This window comes from Pseudophryne corroboree, chromosome 2 (assembly GCF_028390025.1).
Source record: "Pseudophryne corroboree isolate aPseCor3 chromosome 2, aPseCor3.hap2, whole genome shotgun sequence".
NCBI classification, from domain to species: domain Eukaryota; kingdom Metazoa; phylum Chordata; class Amphibia; order Anura; family Myobatrachidae; genus Pseudophryne; species Pseudophryne corroboree.
The window spans coordinates 179,205,288-179,223,199 of NC_086445.1; the positions used below are offsets into that span (position 1 = coordinate 179,205,288).

The following is a 17,912-nucleotide window of genomic DNA, read 5'->3' on the forward strand; positions in this document are numbered from 1 at the left end:
TTTTACAGTCTTTGTGAATGTTTTTATATTTGTGTGATTACTGATGTCCAATAAATAGGTTATTTATTTAATTGGTACCATCTGCATTTTGTGGTCCATCTAGCGCAGTTAGGTGTCTATTCATGAAGCAGTGAAAAGAGTGGAGAAATGTGCCAGTGGAGAAGTTGCCCATGGCAACCAATCAGCTGCTCTGCATAATTTTATAGCACGCAAAATATAAATGTTACTTCAATGCTAATTGGTTGCCATAGGCAACTTCTCCACTGGCTCACTTCTCCACTCTTTTCACTGCTACATGAATAGACCCCGTAGTCCTTCCTTCCATTGAGTCCATGTAAAATTGTGAACCAACCTGTTTGTAAGTTTTTACATTATCATTTATTGTTTATTCTTACCCTTATGTGAAGCACTACAGAACCTCTGTGGACCTACTGTATATTAAGATATTAATGGTATACCCAAATGTCCACATAATTAGCTTACTTAACTTTATAGAGATCTGTATATTATAGCTTTGTTTAAGGCCCAATGAATGATAAAATGTATTTAAGTATTTTCAAAGCATTAAAAAAAAAAAATAGAAGTTGGTAAATACATGCCTGCAGGAAATGCATTTCAAATTGTTCCACCCTAAAATATAATATCACTTGCCATAGTGATAACATTGATGAGAAAAAAATCAATTAATTATTATCTACAGCAGGCATTCCCAACCACAGTCCTCAAGGCACACTAACAGTGCAAGTTTTAGTGCTATCCAGGCTTGAGCACAGGTGACTTAATTAGCACCTCAGTTATTTTGATTTAACCATCTGTGCTGCAGCTTGTATATCACTAAAACCTGCACTGTAAAGGTGGGTACACACTAACAGATATATCTGCAGATCAATTGATCTGCAGATATATCTATGGACGGATCGAGCAGTGTGTTCAGCATACACACTGCTCGATCCGTCGGGGACTGACGTCATGAACTGGGCGGGCATGTACACACGCCCGCCCAGTAAACCTGTCAATCACCGCCGGCCGCCGCAGCATGTGTACGGGCGGTCGGCCGACCGCCCCGTACACGCACAGCGACGCGCCAATATATCGGTAGATATATTGGCCGTCGGCTGTGCTGCGCGGCCGACGCGATACGTCTGTGAACGACGGAGTTCACAGACGTATCGGCCGTACACACTGGCCGACGGTCCCGCGATATATCGGCCGTTCAGGAGAACGGCCGATATATCGACCAGTTTGTACGGGCCTTTAGTGTGCCTTGAGGACCGTGGTTGGGAATGCCTGATCTACAGTATTTAGTAAACAACAGAAAACAATATTTTGATGGCTTACTTTAGATTTGAGAGATTTGATTGTGATTTACATCTACAAGTGATACGTTTCCTCCCAGCTACTGTAGATAAGTCCAACAATTTCATGAAATGCAGAAACAAAAGAATCACTAGTACACAGTACAGGTGAGGAGTAGATCAACTTCCATAGTCTTTGCACCAGATAATGGGGACATCAGTGCCTCACAGTGCAGTTGCCATGCATTATATTACAGGAATGTCATTATCCATGCCAAGCGTATATCTTATATGAATGTCTACATGGTTTACTCCAGGTACTTTAATTCACTCTCAGATCCCAAACCATACCTCCCAACATGACCCTCTCCAGGAGGGACATAATGCTCTGCTTCTGGATTTTTCTCTTAATTTATGCTTGCTGGCACCAGTGTTGAACAGGTTAATGGATACGAAACTTTCACCACAGGTGATGACAATCATACAGTAAGAAGGAAGGCCAGAAGCAGAGCATTCTGTCCCTCCTGGATAGGGTCATGTTGGAAGGTATGCCAAACACATTAAGTTTAATGTTAGTGTATTTATGATAGAGAATTTAGATGGTAAACTGCAGTGAGGTAGTCATTGATGTGAATGATTCAAAAAAAGATTCTCAATAGTGTGCTGCATAATATGTTAGTGTTATATAAATAACAGTTAATAATAATACATACAGTACTAGCTGATGTGCCTTGTGTCAGGTTTGCTGGGAGAAACATTTTACCCCTTTTCATCCCCTTAGGAGTCGAAAAAATCCCTGAGGAGTCGAAGCAACCCCCTTAGTGGGTAGCTGCAAATAACTGTCACAGTTAGCAGACCACCCAGCAGGTGCGCAGGTAGAGTTCACCAACTGTCACATTTTCCATCAGCACAATGGTGATGCATTGTGAATGGCAGGTGGACGTTTTGCCACATAACTCAGAAACGAAGCAGTCAATTATAACCCTAATGTTTCTGCAAATCTATGGACCAATACCTTTAATTTGATATATATGCTCAGACAAGGCATCATAGAAATATGGCACTCATAAAAGTCTTCCTTCTGCTATTAATGTATAGATATGACAGTTGAATTTAACTACTTGCCATCAATAGTTTCTTTAACATGGAGAACAGGACACTTCTCCAAGATATTTACGTCAATGTCAGTCTCTGTTTTCTTTAAAATATAAACTAAATTGACAAAGTTGATTAGTTCTCACTACACCACAAATACAAATATTATAAAAACTCAATGATTGTCAAAGTGAAATTTTAAATGAAAATTGTCTGCTTGTTTTCTACAGAAATTATACATAATTATTTGAATAAAGCTAAAAAAGTAGAACATGTGTTTGTGTTTTACTCATGAGGACCATATTACGGCCCTGTGGATCCTAATGCCCATGTAGTAATAGGAGGAAATATATCCCATGCTCGTACAGTATTATTATCTGTTTGGCACACATTACATAGACAAGCTTTTGTGAAGGCATGACTTGGCTTATGATTTATTATCATTGCTGCATAAAAGAAAAGACATTGTGAATCAACAAGCCATTTAAGGACACTTTGCAAAACCACTTGGAACAGTTAGATAGACCACAAACCTCCCTTCACAAAATCTAGATGTGGAAAAGACCACTATGGGAATTATGCTAGAAACTGAGTAAGCTGAGAATGGCTTAAAATTAGATCAGATATGAAGATAGTGTAAAATTAAAATAAAAGTCGTCAGTATAGTAAGTAAAAAAAACAGCTTGAGAATATTTTTCTTCTTTCAATTCTAACAGCTGGTTATAACAGCAGTGAGCTTCATTTAACATTGAAAGTAGGTTTTTTTCTTTAATTTCTCACGTTTTGTTTTCTTAAGATAATTCTATCTATGCTTTAGTTTTTTGAATCACGCCCACTTTTGCTAATTTGTATGTATTTTTGAGTTTATAGTGCCAAACAAGAGTATAAAGTATAAAGAGTTATTATTTTAATAGAATTTGAACTTAATTTCACAGCAATATAATGGCAGTTTAAAGGCATTTTTTACTTACTCCACCTCTATAATATAGCAGTTATCTAACACAACAAATGATTTGGGATCAATTTAGAAATTTATATGAATGCTGCATATTAAGCAGTCATTTGAACGGATGCATTTTTTGCACAATTAATTTTGTTAGGAAGCGTAGTTGGACTTCAGGCTCTCAGTTGTTGAGATGATCTTCACAGGCCCACGTCTAATCTGTTGCTGTCCAGCGCTGGAGAGACTGGCAGATGTACTTGAGATGCTGCCTCCATACACAGAACCGTAGCCACCACCAGAACTGTAGCCACCACCAGAACCAGCACCTGCTCCAGAATTAGATCCACTTATAACAGCTGCAAGAAAAAATTCATGAATTACATGCATATCATTACATGTATTATGACTACTGTAACCTATAGTCATCACTTACAAAAGGGAGATGCAGACATTTTGTAGGCTTAACCAATTTTCATGGAAATTAAAGCCACTAAGTCACTTGCAAATGGATGCCAGTGGGGTATGAGGGACTTTTGTGCTGTCATTCTTGTAATTGAGGCCTCAGAGTCTGTGATGTCCCTAATGAATTTATAGGAAACCTTATCATGGATATTATCAGTGGTATAATGAGAGTGAGGCAAACAGGGCATATGCCCCAGGCACCAGTATGAAGTGGTGCCAGGGATGGACTGGACCTGGCCCTGATCCCTCTCCTTAGCCCAATGTCTTCACCAGCAGCCATTTCCAGATCAGTTACTAGACTTTCACTGTGCAGCAACTGCCACAGACCCATGACCCATGCACATGACCCATGCACATGATGATGCTGGGAGGTAGGTCATGTTGGACATGCTTCTGCTGCACAGTGACAGTCTGTGTGGCACATGAATTGCTGAAGATGCTGCGCTGCCTGTCAGACAGGAAGATGGAAGAATGAATGACCTGCTTTGGAAAGCAAGCTACAAAGCTACTGGGCGGAGCACGGCTGCACCATATGGAATTTACATGGGGGAAGGGGGGCGCTGTAAGTGATATACAGATAGGTGACAATATGGTAATTACAGCTGGGGGGTGGGGGGGAATGATGAGAAGCAGTTTAAAGACATTAAAGAGCAAACAGACTGAGGCTTGATGGAGTGGGGTGTGAGTAGCGCAATAAGAAACATCCAGCAGGGGCTAGGACACATTTTATGAACTCAGTAAACCTAATACAGACAAGGAGTAGTATTATAGGGAAAATACAGACAAGGGGGTGGCCACTCTTAGGATAATACAGATGAGAGGGTCACTATAGGGAAAATACAGATTTCAAGGGGCGCTATTTTTTATTTGCCCTGGGAGCCACTGACCCTAGTTACGCCTCCAAAAATTAGTTCATCTCCAGAAATTGTCTCTTTCATTCTTAATCATATTAACATTTGCACTTAGCCAATATGCCCTAAAGGTACCAGAACATGTACTGTACCCGCTGTAATTATTAATCCTGAGTTGTTATTTCATATTTTTCCCATCATATATTGTACTGTGCTACTATTTGATACCATGCCCCAATATATATTTTGTGCTGAGCTACTATTTTATATATTTTAGTTATATTTTATATATATACACAAAAGAATGGTATGCGGCACTCACGGCTATAGTAATAAAAGACAACAAAGGCTCAATAGATTCTCAACGTTTTTAATTCCAACCAGGAATTTTCATCAGGAGTGACAATACAGAATGAATACAAGTCTTATCCCAACACCACAGTGCAGAATTAGCGCTTCCTGCTCGCGGCCCCGGCATCTGTGCTGCGCTCTGTTGCACCCACTATGACGTCATACGGGACCACGGCTGGTTGCTAAGTGATAATAAACAAAGTGAATGCAATAATGCCTCTCGTTAGGGAAGATATAAAATGTTAAATATAGCAGCATACTTAATAAAAAAAGAGATTAACTGGACTAAGATCATATAAAGACGTTCAAATTCAATTCTTAATTCAGCCTATGGGGATGGACGTATTCAAAGTATAAATCCAGCGTGCTTCCTTCTGTAATAAGTGCTTTGCTCTATCTCCCCCACGAATGTTATCAGGCACACAGTCTATCATTTTGTAACGTATTGTAGATAATCCGTGTTTGAGATCTCTAAAATGTTTTGCCACGGGCTGGTCAGTGGGTTTACCCTGTATGGCTGCTTGAATTGCACTCTTGTGAAGTGCCATTCTTTCCTTGAACTCTCTCACTGTTTTGCCCACATAGACCAAACCACAGGGGCAATGAATATAATAAATGACATGGGTAGAGTTACATGAAAAGATATGTTTCATTTTGTACAGTTTACCAGTATGTGGGTGAGGGAATGTATTTCCCTGCTCTAAATACCCACAGGTAACACACCCGAGGCACCTATAGTTGCCTGTTTCTTTAGTAAGGAAATTAGTGGGCACAACAGTGAGATAGTTAGTGAAATCAGTCTTTACGAACCAATCACGAATATTCTTGCTGCGTTTATAGCAGGGGATCAGTTTGCTATCTATTAATAGAGGTAGATCCAGATCCTTATTGATAAGAGGCCAGTGACGTTTGGCATTTTTTAGAAAGTTCTGAACTAACAGGAGAAAATTGATTCAACCATAACTTGTCATTCTCCCGTATCCTCCAATTACTCTTCTGTAGCAGGTCACTCCTAGGGATTTTCTGTACTTTATTTTTTGCCATAATGAGATAAGTTCTACTGTACCCCCTTTGTAAAAATGTATTAAACATAAGTGACAGATGTTTTTCTTCCTACTCTTTATTGTCACAAATTCTCCTTATTTTCAAAAATTGGGAATAGGGTAGTTCCTTCTTAAGGGAGATTGGGTGGTTACTAGATGCCTGCAAAAAGAGTTGACATCAGTCGGCTTCAAATTCAGACTGGTAGAAAGTTTACCCTTTTGGAGACTGATCTTGACATCCAAAAAATGTATTGCCACATTACGAATGTCAAACGTAAATTTGACATTAGGATCTAATGAATTAACAGTTTTCATCATACTGATTAATTCATTTTTCGTACCACACCACACCATAAATACATTGTCGATGTAGTGTTTGAAACATTTAATTTTAGAGCTATAAACAGGGTTATTGAAGAAAAGATCACTCTCCTTCTCAAACATGAAGGCGTTAGCGTACATGGGGGCCATCCATGCCCCCATTGTACCCCCCCATAGTTGTAGATAATGTGCCCCATTAAAGATTAAATAGTTTTGTGAGAAAACAAGTTTTAGAAGGACCAAAAAAAGTGATAGATCCGGACCCGTATAGTAACTGTTGTTAGTTAAGAGTAGTCTAGTAGCCTCTATTCTGCGAGAATGCAGAATGTTGGTGTATAGGCTTATGACGTCAATTGTACAAATAAAGCAATCAGGTGGCAGATCTTGTATTTTTCCTAATTCGTTCAGAAACATAGTTGTATCTTGCAGATAAGTTGGCTCTGCTAGGACCACTGGCTGCAAAAAATTATCCAGATATTTAGAAACTCCATAATACAGGGAACCCCTGGCCAATATTATCGGATGTGCTGGGGGTTTGGTGCTATTTTTATGTATTTTCGGAATTAGGTAAAAGGTAGGTGTCACTGGTTTTTCTTCAATAAGTGCCATCTTCACCTGAGATGAGATTAGTACATAAAATACATAAAAATAACACCAAACCCCTGGGACATCCGATAATATCGGCATGGGGTTCCCTGTATTATGGAGTTGCATGTATGGCCCCCGTGTATGCTAACGCCTTCATGTTTGAGGTGGAGAGTGATCTTTTCTTCAATAACCCTGTTTATAGCTCTAAAACTAAATGTTTCAAACGCTACATCGATGATGTATTTATGGTGTGGTGTGGTACGAAAAATGAATTCATCAGTATGATGGAAACTGTTAATTGATTATATCCTAATGATACATTTACGTTTGACATTAGTAATGTGGCAATACAGGTTTTGGACGTCAAGATCAGTCTCCAAAAGGGTAAACTTTCTACCAGTCTGAATTTGAAGCCGACTGATAACAATTAACAATTAACAATTTTTGAGAGTAAGGAGTATTTGTGACAATAAAGAGGAGGAAGAAAAACATCTGTCACTTATGTTTTAATAAATTCTTACAAAGGGGGTACAGTAGAACTGATCTCATTTTGGTGAAAAATAAAGTACAGACAATCCCTAGGAGTGACCTGCTACTGAAGAGTAATCGGAGGCTACGGGAGAATGACAAGTTATGGTTGAATCAATTTTCTCCTGGTAGTGCAGAACTTTCTAAAAATGCCAAATGTCACTGGCCTCTTATCAATAAGGATCCGGATCTACCTCTTTTAATAGATAGCAAACTGATCCCCTGCTATAAACGCAGCAAGAATATTCGTGATTGGGTCGTAAAGACTGATTTCATTAACTTCCTCACTGTTGTGCCCACTAATTTCCTTTCTAAAAAAACGGTAACTATAGGTGCCTCATGTGTATTACCTGTGGGTATTTAGAGCAGGGAAATACATTCCCCCACCCCAGGGCCGGATTAAGGTCTGTGGGGTCCCTGGGCAACAAATTTGTGGGGACCCCACACACTGTCCTCACAACTGCAAAAAAAACATTGGAGCAGGGGTACAGCATTTACATGTCTCCTCTCCGTCCTCCTCAGCAGCTGAGCTGTTCCTTTACAGCTGCGGTTGCTGAGGAGCTTCACTCACAGCAGTGTGAAGTCTCGTGAGATAATTTCAAATCTTGCGAGACTTCACACTGCAGTGACTGAAGCTCCTCGGCGGCTGCAGCTGTAATGGAACGTCTCAGCTGCCGAGGAGGACGGAGAGGAGACAGGTAAAAGTTGTACTCCTACTCCGATGTTATTTTACAGTTGTGAGGACAGAGAGTGGGGGCCCCAGGACAATGACCCTTCCGCCTTGCCGTTAATCCGGCTCTGCCCCACCCACATACTGGTAAACTGTACAAAATGAAACATATCTTTTCATGTAACTCTACCCATGTAATTTATTATATTCATTGCCCCTGTGGTTTGATCTATGTGGCAAAACAGTGAGAAAGTTCAAGGAAAGAATGGCACTTCATAGGAGTGCAATTCAAGCAGCCATACAGGGTAAACCCACAGACCAGCCTGTGGCAAAACAGTTAGAGATCTCAAAAACGGATTATCTGCAATACGTTACAAAATGATAGACTGTGTGACTGATAACATTCGTGGGGGAGATAGAGCAAAGCACTTATTACAGAAGGAAGCACACTGGCTTTATACTTTGAATACGGTCCATCCCCATGGGCTGAATGAACAATTGAATTTGAATGTCTTTATATGATCTTAGACCAGTTAACCTCTTTTTTGATTAAGTATGCTGCTATTTTTAACATTTTATATCTTCCCTAACGAGAGGCATTATTGCATTTACTTTGTTTATTATCACTTTGCAACCAGCCGTGGTCCCGTATGATGTCACAGTGGGTGCAACAGGCGCAGCACAGACGCCGGGGTGCTGCAAGCGGGAAGCGCTCATTCTGCACTGTGGTGTTGGGATATAAGGTAAGACTTTTATTCATTCTGTATTGTCACTCCTGATTAAAATTCCTAGTTGGGATTGAAATGTTGAGAATCTATTGAGCGTTAGTTGTCTTTTATTACTATAGCCGTGAGTGCCGCATACCATTCTTTTGTATGTCATTTTGCTAATGAGGGCACCCAGCGCCTGAGTATCTATGGAGGGGTGAGTGCCTATCATGGAAGAGATTTTATATATATATATATATATATATATATAATATTATATATACATACTAGCTGTTTTACCCGTTCTTTGTACGGGAGTTTCTAATTTTCATGGGTTGTTAAATCTATAGAGATGTAAATTTGAGACTTCTTCATGTAAGTAAATATTAATCCATGGTTCTTGGTGTTACCCAAGGTGCAGCCGTAGCAGATACGGTAAAAAGTGACAGGACCATATTTGTAGTTTATTTTATTGTAGACACTGGAGGTGAAATCCAAATTTTGGTCCGATCTTGTCCATTTGGGCATTATCGTTCACGCAATGCAAGCCACGCATCGGTAGTAACGTTATTATGTCAACCCCTTTTCAACCCCGTAGGGGAGATTTATTAAAATTCTTATTACGTAGTTTTCCTATTTCCCACCTGAAGAATACCTATGTTACATTTCAGCTTCCTAACATATCAGGAAGTAAGAGAAATAGTGATGATTCAGTGAGTGAGGACTTCCGCATTTATATATATATAGATCGCCCACGTGGAAATCTTAACGCAATACGACTATTTTCATTACGCTCATCTTCAAGTTTAAGTTCACTGCCCAATCCCTAAAATAACTAGTGTGAAGATCCTTTCCCTATATGTTAACGGACAGTCTAAGGAACATATCAATTTTCAAAATGCAAACAGCTTAGCGACCCTGAAAACTATGGATTTGACACTAATATCGGTAAATTTGGACATTTTATTTTTAACCCCTTCCCACCCCCCATGCTGATGGGGGCTGAACTTGGACTTAAACGGCATCGGGAGTGTCACTATTCATCTCAGTGACCCCGAAAACTATGGATTTTTACATGTCACCCACTTCTCACCCCCACCCCTAGGGGTGCTAGGGGTGTATTACCCCCATAGTATTTTTGTCCAGATTGTAAGTCATATGTGTGCCAAGTTTGGTGTAAATTGCTCCAGGAATTCCAGATTTATGCCCGAAAATTATGGATTTTTACATGTCACCCACTTCTCACTCCCACCCCTAGGGGTGCTAAAGGTGTATTATCCCATAGTATTTTTGTCCAGATTGTAAGTCATATGTGTACCAAGTTTGGTGTAAATTGCTCCAGGAATTCCAGAGTTATGCCCGAAAATTATGGATTTTTACATGTCACCCCCTTCCCATCCCCACCCCTAGGGGTGCTAGGGGTTTCTTACCCCCATAGTATTTTTTTCAGAGTGTAAGTCATATGTGTACCAAGTTTAGTGTACATTTCTCCAGGCATTTTAGAGTTATGCCCGAAAACTATGGATTTTTACCTGTCACCCCCTTCCTACCTCCACCCCTATGGGTCCTAGGGATGTCTTACCCCCACATTATTTTTTTTCAGATTGTAAGTCTTATGTGTATCAAGTTTGCTGTAAATTGCTCCAGGCATTCCAGTTATGCAACACACATGTATGTATATATATATATATATATATATATATATATATTGTACTGTGCTACTATTTGAAACCTAGCCTTGCTGTATGAGTACATATGTACACTGCTGTACGTACACTACTCAATGAAAGTATACAAACATTGAGGGTTTGAAATGCATGACATAATATATTCTTGGGTCAGGTAAGACTAAACCTGAAAATAATTTAGCATAATAGGTAAATATTCTGATGTTACTTACAGACATTGACTGTATTAGTGATCTCTCCCGAGATTCTGTAGGAACAAGAAAAGAAGAGTAATGAAGGATGGATAGACCAACTAGATAATCCATTAAAGCTTAGAACTGTTTATTTTATATGTATATTATTGAGTTTAATCTAGTTATTTATTACCCATTTTTCCACTTGATTTCAAGTAGTCACAGGTTTCCAATATGATTACAATACACCAATATTATTATAAGACATTATCTAGATACAGGACATAGTGAAGAGGTGTTTGATGAATAGTCTTCTAATACCAAAATATTAGCATTTCCCTAGTTACTTCCTATCACGAAGGTTTCTAGATTTTGTTGCTATCATAAATGGATATCACCAAATTTCGTGGAACTTGCCTGCCCTCCTCTCCCTCTAGCAGTGTCCTGTAAGTGGCAATTTCTATATCCAGGTACAGTTTCACATTCATCAGCTCCTGGTATTCTTTCAGCAGACGAGCCATCTCTTGTTTCAGATTGTACAATGCCGCCTCCAATTCAACCACCTTGCCCCGGGCATCTACCACAGCGCTTTCTCCTCGTTGCTCAGCGTCTGCAATGGCCAGCTCAAGGCTGGCATTCTGGAAATACATACAATATAAATCAATGTTAAGATACAGTATCTAGGTATCAAGAGGATAGATATGAAATAGATAGGGATGTAATAATTTTGCAGTTACTTTAAGTCCACATTGAACATTTAATTATATTCATGACATTTCAGCTCTGTGATAATATTGGGAAAGCATTAGAGAAGCATTTTGCTTGCTGACGGCTTGCTAACAGAAATCCAATTAGGTTCAATTATATACTTTGCTAATGCTTTAGGAGACCTCTTTCTACAGTATTTAAACCAGTAAAGAAAAAGATGAATAGATTAATATGATTTGACCCATCACTGTGAATAAATGTTTTGTAAAGGTGCCGATTTACTGTATAACACCAGTAAAGGCACATACAAAGCAGTAATCATATAATTATACATTGTAATTAATTAATCCTAAAATTAGTTGAAATAGATATTTTAATTTAAAGATATTTAAGTAATATGTAATTTTACCTGTTTCTTCACATTCTCAATTTCAGCTTTGAGTTTCTGGATGGCTCTATTCAGCTGTGAGATCTCGTTCTTTGTGTTCTTCAGCTCATTCCCCTGCTGGCCGGCAGCATCCCTCAGCTGCTCATACTGTTAATAGAATAATAGATCAAACGAGCTGGAAAGTCTTGTGAAAAATGATCTCCAAGATTACAGTACATTCTACATTGGAATTCTTAAAATGTCCCTAAACTCCACGATTCTGGCAGACTTTTCCAGCATTTTAGACCTAACTGGCCATAAAGTTCCAAACAATCACTGATCTAGATCGTTTTATAAATGGAATCTCAATGTCGATGGAGGCTTGAGTAAAAATGGTTTTGGTGATTGTTGCGATCAGACTGTGTGTTCATCAAACAACCAACCTCACTAACGGGTTGTTGTACTTTAGTCAGTTTTATTTTTTTGCAAGACTTGTATTTGCATATTCTGCATCAGAACCACAAATGCACACACATACATCCATATGTAGACTTTGGCTTATTGTTGACTTGTGCCTCTATGTACCTGAAGGGGAATCCGGGGTGGACAAGCACAGATTGAATACAGTAAAAGTGTGTTCACGTAATTGTGGGACAATTAGGCATAGAGGGATGGTGCAAGGACATGAAATGATAATGATGGATATAAGCATTACTAGTTAGCCTCTTCTATTTTGCTGATTGTCTATTGAGCCGTCTAGCTGTAAAAAGAAAATTAATTGTAAATGATTATATGGTGATAACTATTCTCATTACTTAGTTGACATTTCCTACCACTGGTATGAACATATAATTTATTTCATTTGTATTTGTGCTCGTCATTACATTTTATATTATATATAATATAACTGTCAAGATAATATTCTCCATTGCACATAAGGTATGACTCTTTGTTACATTATTATATTATGTAAAAATAGCCTAATGTGACACTCAAGCCAAAGCTGGTTACAATCTCCATCACTATGCCATTTGTACACTTTCTCCATCTCATCTCTACCACATAATTGGGCACAGGTATACACACTACTATGCCTAATGTTTACCTAGTACAAATGATACTGTTTCTGTGCTGTATGCCCCGTGAGATGCATTTGACTCAACCTACATGCACGTAAATATGCATATCTTGCAATTGTTCCCTGCGTACATTCTGATTGCATATGGGTCCATCTTTAAATGAGGTCTTAACTGTGCTTCATACAATCTAGACATACAAAATCTATATGTCACAACTGAGGGCCTGAGCTGACGGGAGGCAGCCTCAGTTGTAGGGGCTGAGATGTACCGGAACCTGGGAGGTTGTATCAGACCCCTGGACATGTAAGTAACATAAATAATAACTGCCCGAAGGCGTGACCACGACAACTTGGATAAAAGTCAATGATGTTTATTATGACAACTCCGCAACACAGCAGCAGTAAAAGAAAACGTAAAAGTCAGCAAAGAATAAATACAGTTCCTGGGTACTACAGGATGGCAGGAGCCACAGGGCACTGGTAGTGTGAGATAGTTCTTATGATCTTCTAGATGGAAAGTCCTTACCAGGCCCGACTGTAGCAATGGAGATAACCCAGGATTGTGCCAGCTGGTGTTCCAGGAAAAGCTGGGTTGCTGAAGTTAAAACAGCTGCTGTGGATACTGGCTGGAACCAGACTGTTGTTAGCACGGAGTGGATACTGGCTGGAACCAGTTAAATAATAAATGAACTTGGGAGCGATGAAATATGAACTGAAATGTAGAACTTGAGAGCGGAGAAATAATAATACCGGTGGAGAGTGGTAAAGTGTAGAAAGGACACCGGCCCTTTAAGGGAAGCTGTACTCTGCTGGAAGCTGAGCTGGAAGCAGGTAATGTTGTAGCTGGAAACAGATGAATCCACAATGGATTGGAGAGTCAGGCTACACCACAGGTGGAATGCTGGTGCGGGTCTCTATGGTGGAAGTCTTGAGACAGGAGCTGGAACCTGGAAGACAATCACAGGAGAGAGACAAACAGGAACTAGGTTTGACAACCAAAGCACTGACGCCTTCCTTGCTCAGGCACAGTGTATTTATACCTGCAGCAAGGAAGGGATTGGCTAGGCAATTATGCAGATTATCAATACTGAGAACAGATTGGTGGAAATGATCAGCTGACAGAATCCAAGATGGCTGCGCCCATGCAGACACTTGGAGGGAAGTTTGGTTTGTAATCCATGTGGTAATGAAAACAGTAATGGCGGCGCCGGCCACCGGAGACAGGAGGCGCCAGGCTGACAGATGCACATCCAACCACGCGGACACAGCGGAGGCCGCGGCTGACGTAATCGCCACTCAGACACTCTGCATGCAGAAGTTCAGGGACGGCGGCGGAGGTCGCGGGAGACGCCGTGCCAGGTGTAATATGGCGTTTACTGTGACAGCGTCCCAGAGTGACAGGAGAGGATACAGGAATGTACACATCAGGATAACAGATGGGATCCGGTCCTGGAGCGCTGAGCCAGCCTTAGGAGGCATCTGATGGGTAAGAAATGGCGTCCAGATACCCGGATCGTGACAGCACCCCCCCCTTTAGGAGTGGCCCCAGGACACTTCTTTGGCTTTTGAGGAAACTTGGAATGGAATCTCCGGACCAAGGCAGGAGCATGGACATCAGAAGCATTGGTCCATGAACGTTCCTCAGGACCATAACCCTTCCAGTCAATAAGATATTGTAGTTGACCGTAACGGTGACGTGAGTCCAGGATCTTGGCCACTTCATACTCAACGCCTCGTTGAGTTTGGACTTTCGGAGTTGGAGGAAGTGAGGAATGAAACCGATTCAAGATCAGCGGTTTCAACAGGGAAACATGGAATGTCCTGGGTATTTTTAAGAAGGGAGGCAACTGGAGTCTGTAAGCAACAGGATTGATGACTTGTTCAATCTTGAAAGGACCGATATAGCGAGGTGCAAACTTCATACTGGGAACTCTTAACCTCAAATTCTTCGTGGATAACCATACCCGATCACCCACCTTGAGAGCAGGAACTGCTCGACGCTTCTTATCCGCAAACTTCTTGTACCTGAACGATGCCTTGAGCAGAGCTGATCGTACGCTCTTCCAGATATTGGCAAACTGATGCAAGGTGATATCCACTGCGGGAACAGAAGTTGCTGGAAGCGGTTGGAACTCAGGGACTTTAGGGTGGAATCCAAAGTTAGTGAAGAATGGTGTTGAAGCAGATGAAGAATGATACTGGTTGTTATGACAGAACTCGGCCCAGGGAAGTAATTGAACCCAGTCATCTTGAGAGGAGGACACATAGATGCGGAGGAAGGCCTCCAAGTCCTGATTCACCCTCTCGGTTTGACCATTGGTCTGAGGATGGTAAGCCGTGGAAAACTTTAGCTTGACTTGGAGGACTTGACATAAACTTCGCCAGAATTTGGCTGTGAATTGAACTCCTCGATCAGAGATAATTTCTTCATGAAGACCGTGGAGTCGGAAGATCTCTTGTATGAATACTTGAGCCAACTTGGAAGCTGACGGAAGACCGGTGAGAGGAATGAAGTGTGCCATCTTGGTGAACCGGTCAACTACCACCCAGATGGTATTGAACTTGTTGCACATGGGTAAGTCTGTAATGAAATCCATCGACAAGTGGGTCCATGGTCGACGGGGAACGGATAGTGGAACCAGTTGCCCCGCAGGCGACTGGCGGGATACTTTATGTTGGGCACACTTTGGGCAAGATGCAATAAACTCCAAGACGTCCTTTTTCAGAGTTGGCCACCAATAGGACCTAGAGATAAACTCCAGGGTTTTTTGGATACCTGTATGTCCGGCAAAACGGGAAGCATGGGCCCAATGCATGAGCTTCTTCCTTAGCATCGGTTTCACAAAACTTTTCCCTGATGGGGGCGTAGAGTCCATCCCTACCGTGGAGAATGCCAACGGATTTATAATAGGATGCTTGTCTGAAGACTCTGACTCATTTTCTTGCTCCCATGAGCGGGAAAGGGCATCGGCCTTGCGATTCTGAGAGCCCGGACAGAACTGGAGTTTAAAGTCGAACCTGGAAAAGAAAAGTGCCCATCTGGCCTGACGAGGGTAGAGACATTGTGCGCCTTTCAAATATAGAAGGTTCTTGTGGTCTGTAAGGATGGTGATTGAATGAGAAGCTCCCTCCAACAGATATCTCCACTCCTCTAGAGCGAGCTCCGCTGGGGAGAACTTCCGTGAGAAGAAACTGCAAGGATGTAAATGGCCATCTTTAGCCCTCTGAGATAACACCGCTCCTACTCCAACGGAGGAGGCATCCACCTCTAGGATGAAAGGAGAGTCGATGTCAGGCTGTTTCAGGACAGGCGCAGAGATGAACCTCTGTTTTAAAAGATGAAAAGCTTGCATGGCTTCTTCAGGCCACTTGGACGGGTTAGCACCCTTCTTGGTGAAAGCAGTAATAGGCGCCACAATGGTGGAAAAGTCTCGTATAAACTTTCGGTAATAATTGGCGAACCCTAAGAACCTCTGGACCCCTTTGAGGGTTAAGGGTACCGGCCAATTCTGAATTGCTTGTAGTTTCTCAGGATCCATCTCTAGTCCGGAACCGGACACAATGTACCCTAGAAACGGAATGGACTTGACTTCAAAGACGCATTTCTCTAATTTGCAATAGAGATGATTGACACGGAGACGGGACAGAACCTCCTTTACCCAAAAACGATGTTCCTCTAAATTGTTGGCAAAAATGAGGATATCATCTAGATAGACCACGACATGACGGTATAGAATGTCTCTGAAGATCTCATTGACGAAATGCTGGAAGACAGCTGGAGCATTGCTCAATCCGAAGGGCATGACGAGGTACTCATAATGTCCGTCACGGGTGTTAAATGCGGTCTTCCACTCGTCACCCTCACGGATCCGGATGAGATTGTATGCACCTCGCAAGTCCAGCTTTGTAAAGATGGTAGCTCCGCTAACTCTGTCAAAGAGCTCAGTAATCAGGGGTAAAGGATAACGGTTCTTGATGGTAATGTCGTTCAAACCTCTGTAGTCGATGCACGGCCGCAGACCACCATCTTTCTTTTTTACAAAAAAGAAGCCTGCGCCGGCTGGAGAAGAAGAAGGTCGAATGAACCCCTTTGCTAGGTTCTCTTTAATATATTCCTCCATAGAATGCGTCTCAGGCAGAGACAACGGATAAGTTCGACCTCGAGGTGGAACCTTCCCTGGAACGAGATCAATCGGACAGTCCCATTCTCTATGAGGAGGAAGGATATCAGCAGAAGCTTTACTGAACACATCCGTGAAATCTTGATATGGAGGAGGTGGAACATCAGACGACCTGGGGGAGGAAGAACAGACAGGCAATACTTTAAACAAACATGTCTCAGCACAGGAGGAACCCCATGCCAGGATTTGCGTAGTCGTCCAATCAATTGTAGGATTGTGAAGACGGAGCCATGGAAGGCCCAGGACCACAGGATGTGTGGCTCTTGGAATCACTAAAAAAGAAATAAGTTCGGAATGAAGAACTCCCACTCTCAGACGAACTGGTAGAGTCCTTAAAGAAATAACTGCATCAAAAATTTTGCTGCCATCCACGGCAGTTAAAGAAATGGACGAAGGAAGTCTCTCGGTGGGTAGGGACCACCGTTTAACATAGGCTTCGGTAATAAAGTTCCCAGCTGCTCCGGAATCAAGGAGGGCAATGACGTTCCGATAACGTTGAGCAACTTGAAGCGAGACTGGGAGATTACAATCTTGAGAAGATGGAGAGGAGATCATTACTCCTAGCCGGCCCTCTCCTTGTCGAGCTAGGATTTGGAGTTTCCCGGACGTTTGGGACAGGCATTAATGGTGTGAGACGGAGCTGCACAATAGAGACAGAGAAACTCGGAGAGACGTCTTCGGCGCTCAGCAGGAGTTAAACGGGAACGGCCAAGTTGCATGGGCTCATCTTTAGATGGTGACAGTTGACGAGGAGGAGGAGCAGAAGATTTTGGAGCAGATGATCTTCCACGCTCAGTTGCTCTCTCTCTGAAATGTAAATCAACTTTCGTGCAGAGTGAGATTAGCTCATCTAACTTAGAAGG

At 41.5% G+C, this 17,912-nt stretch overlaps 1 protein-coding gene across 1 annotated transcript in view; it reads right to left on the minus strand.

The window, feature by feature from the left end:
• Positions 1–3,051: 3,051 nt before the first annotated feature.
• Positions 3,052–17,912, minus strand: part of LOC134990872 (keratin, type II cytoskeletal cochleal-like) — a 45,959-nt gene continuing 31,098 nt past the window's right edge. Inside the window, exons 6-9 of the mRNA XM_063950723.1 lie at positions 11,833–11,958; positions 11,133–11,353; positions 10,755–10,789; positions 3,052–3,689 (exon numbers count right to left, since the gene is read on the minus strand). Of these exons, the coding sequence (XP_063806793.1) occupies positions 3,487–3,689; positions 10,755–10,789; positions 11,133–11,353; positions 11,833–11,958 (585 nt within the window). The 3' untranslated portion in view covers positions 3,052–3,486. The remainder of the gene's footprint in view (positions 3,690–10,754; positions 10,790–11,132; positions 11,354–11,832; positions 11,959–17,912) is intronic.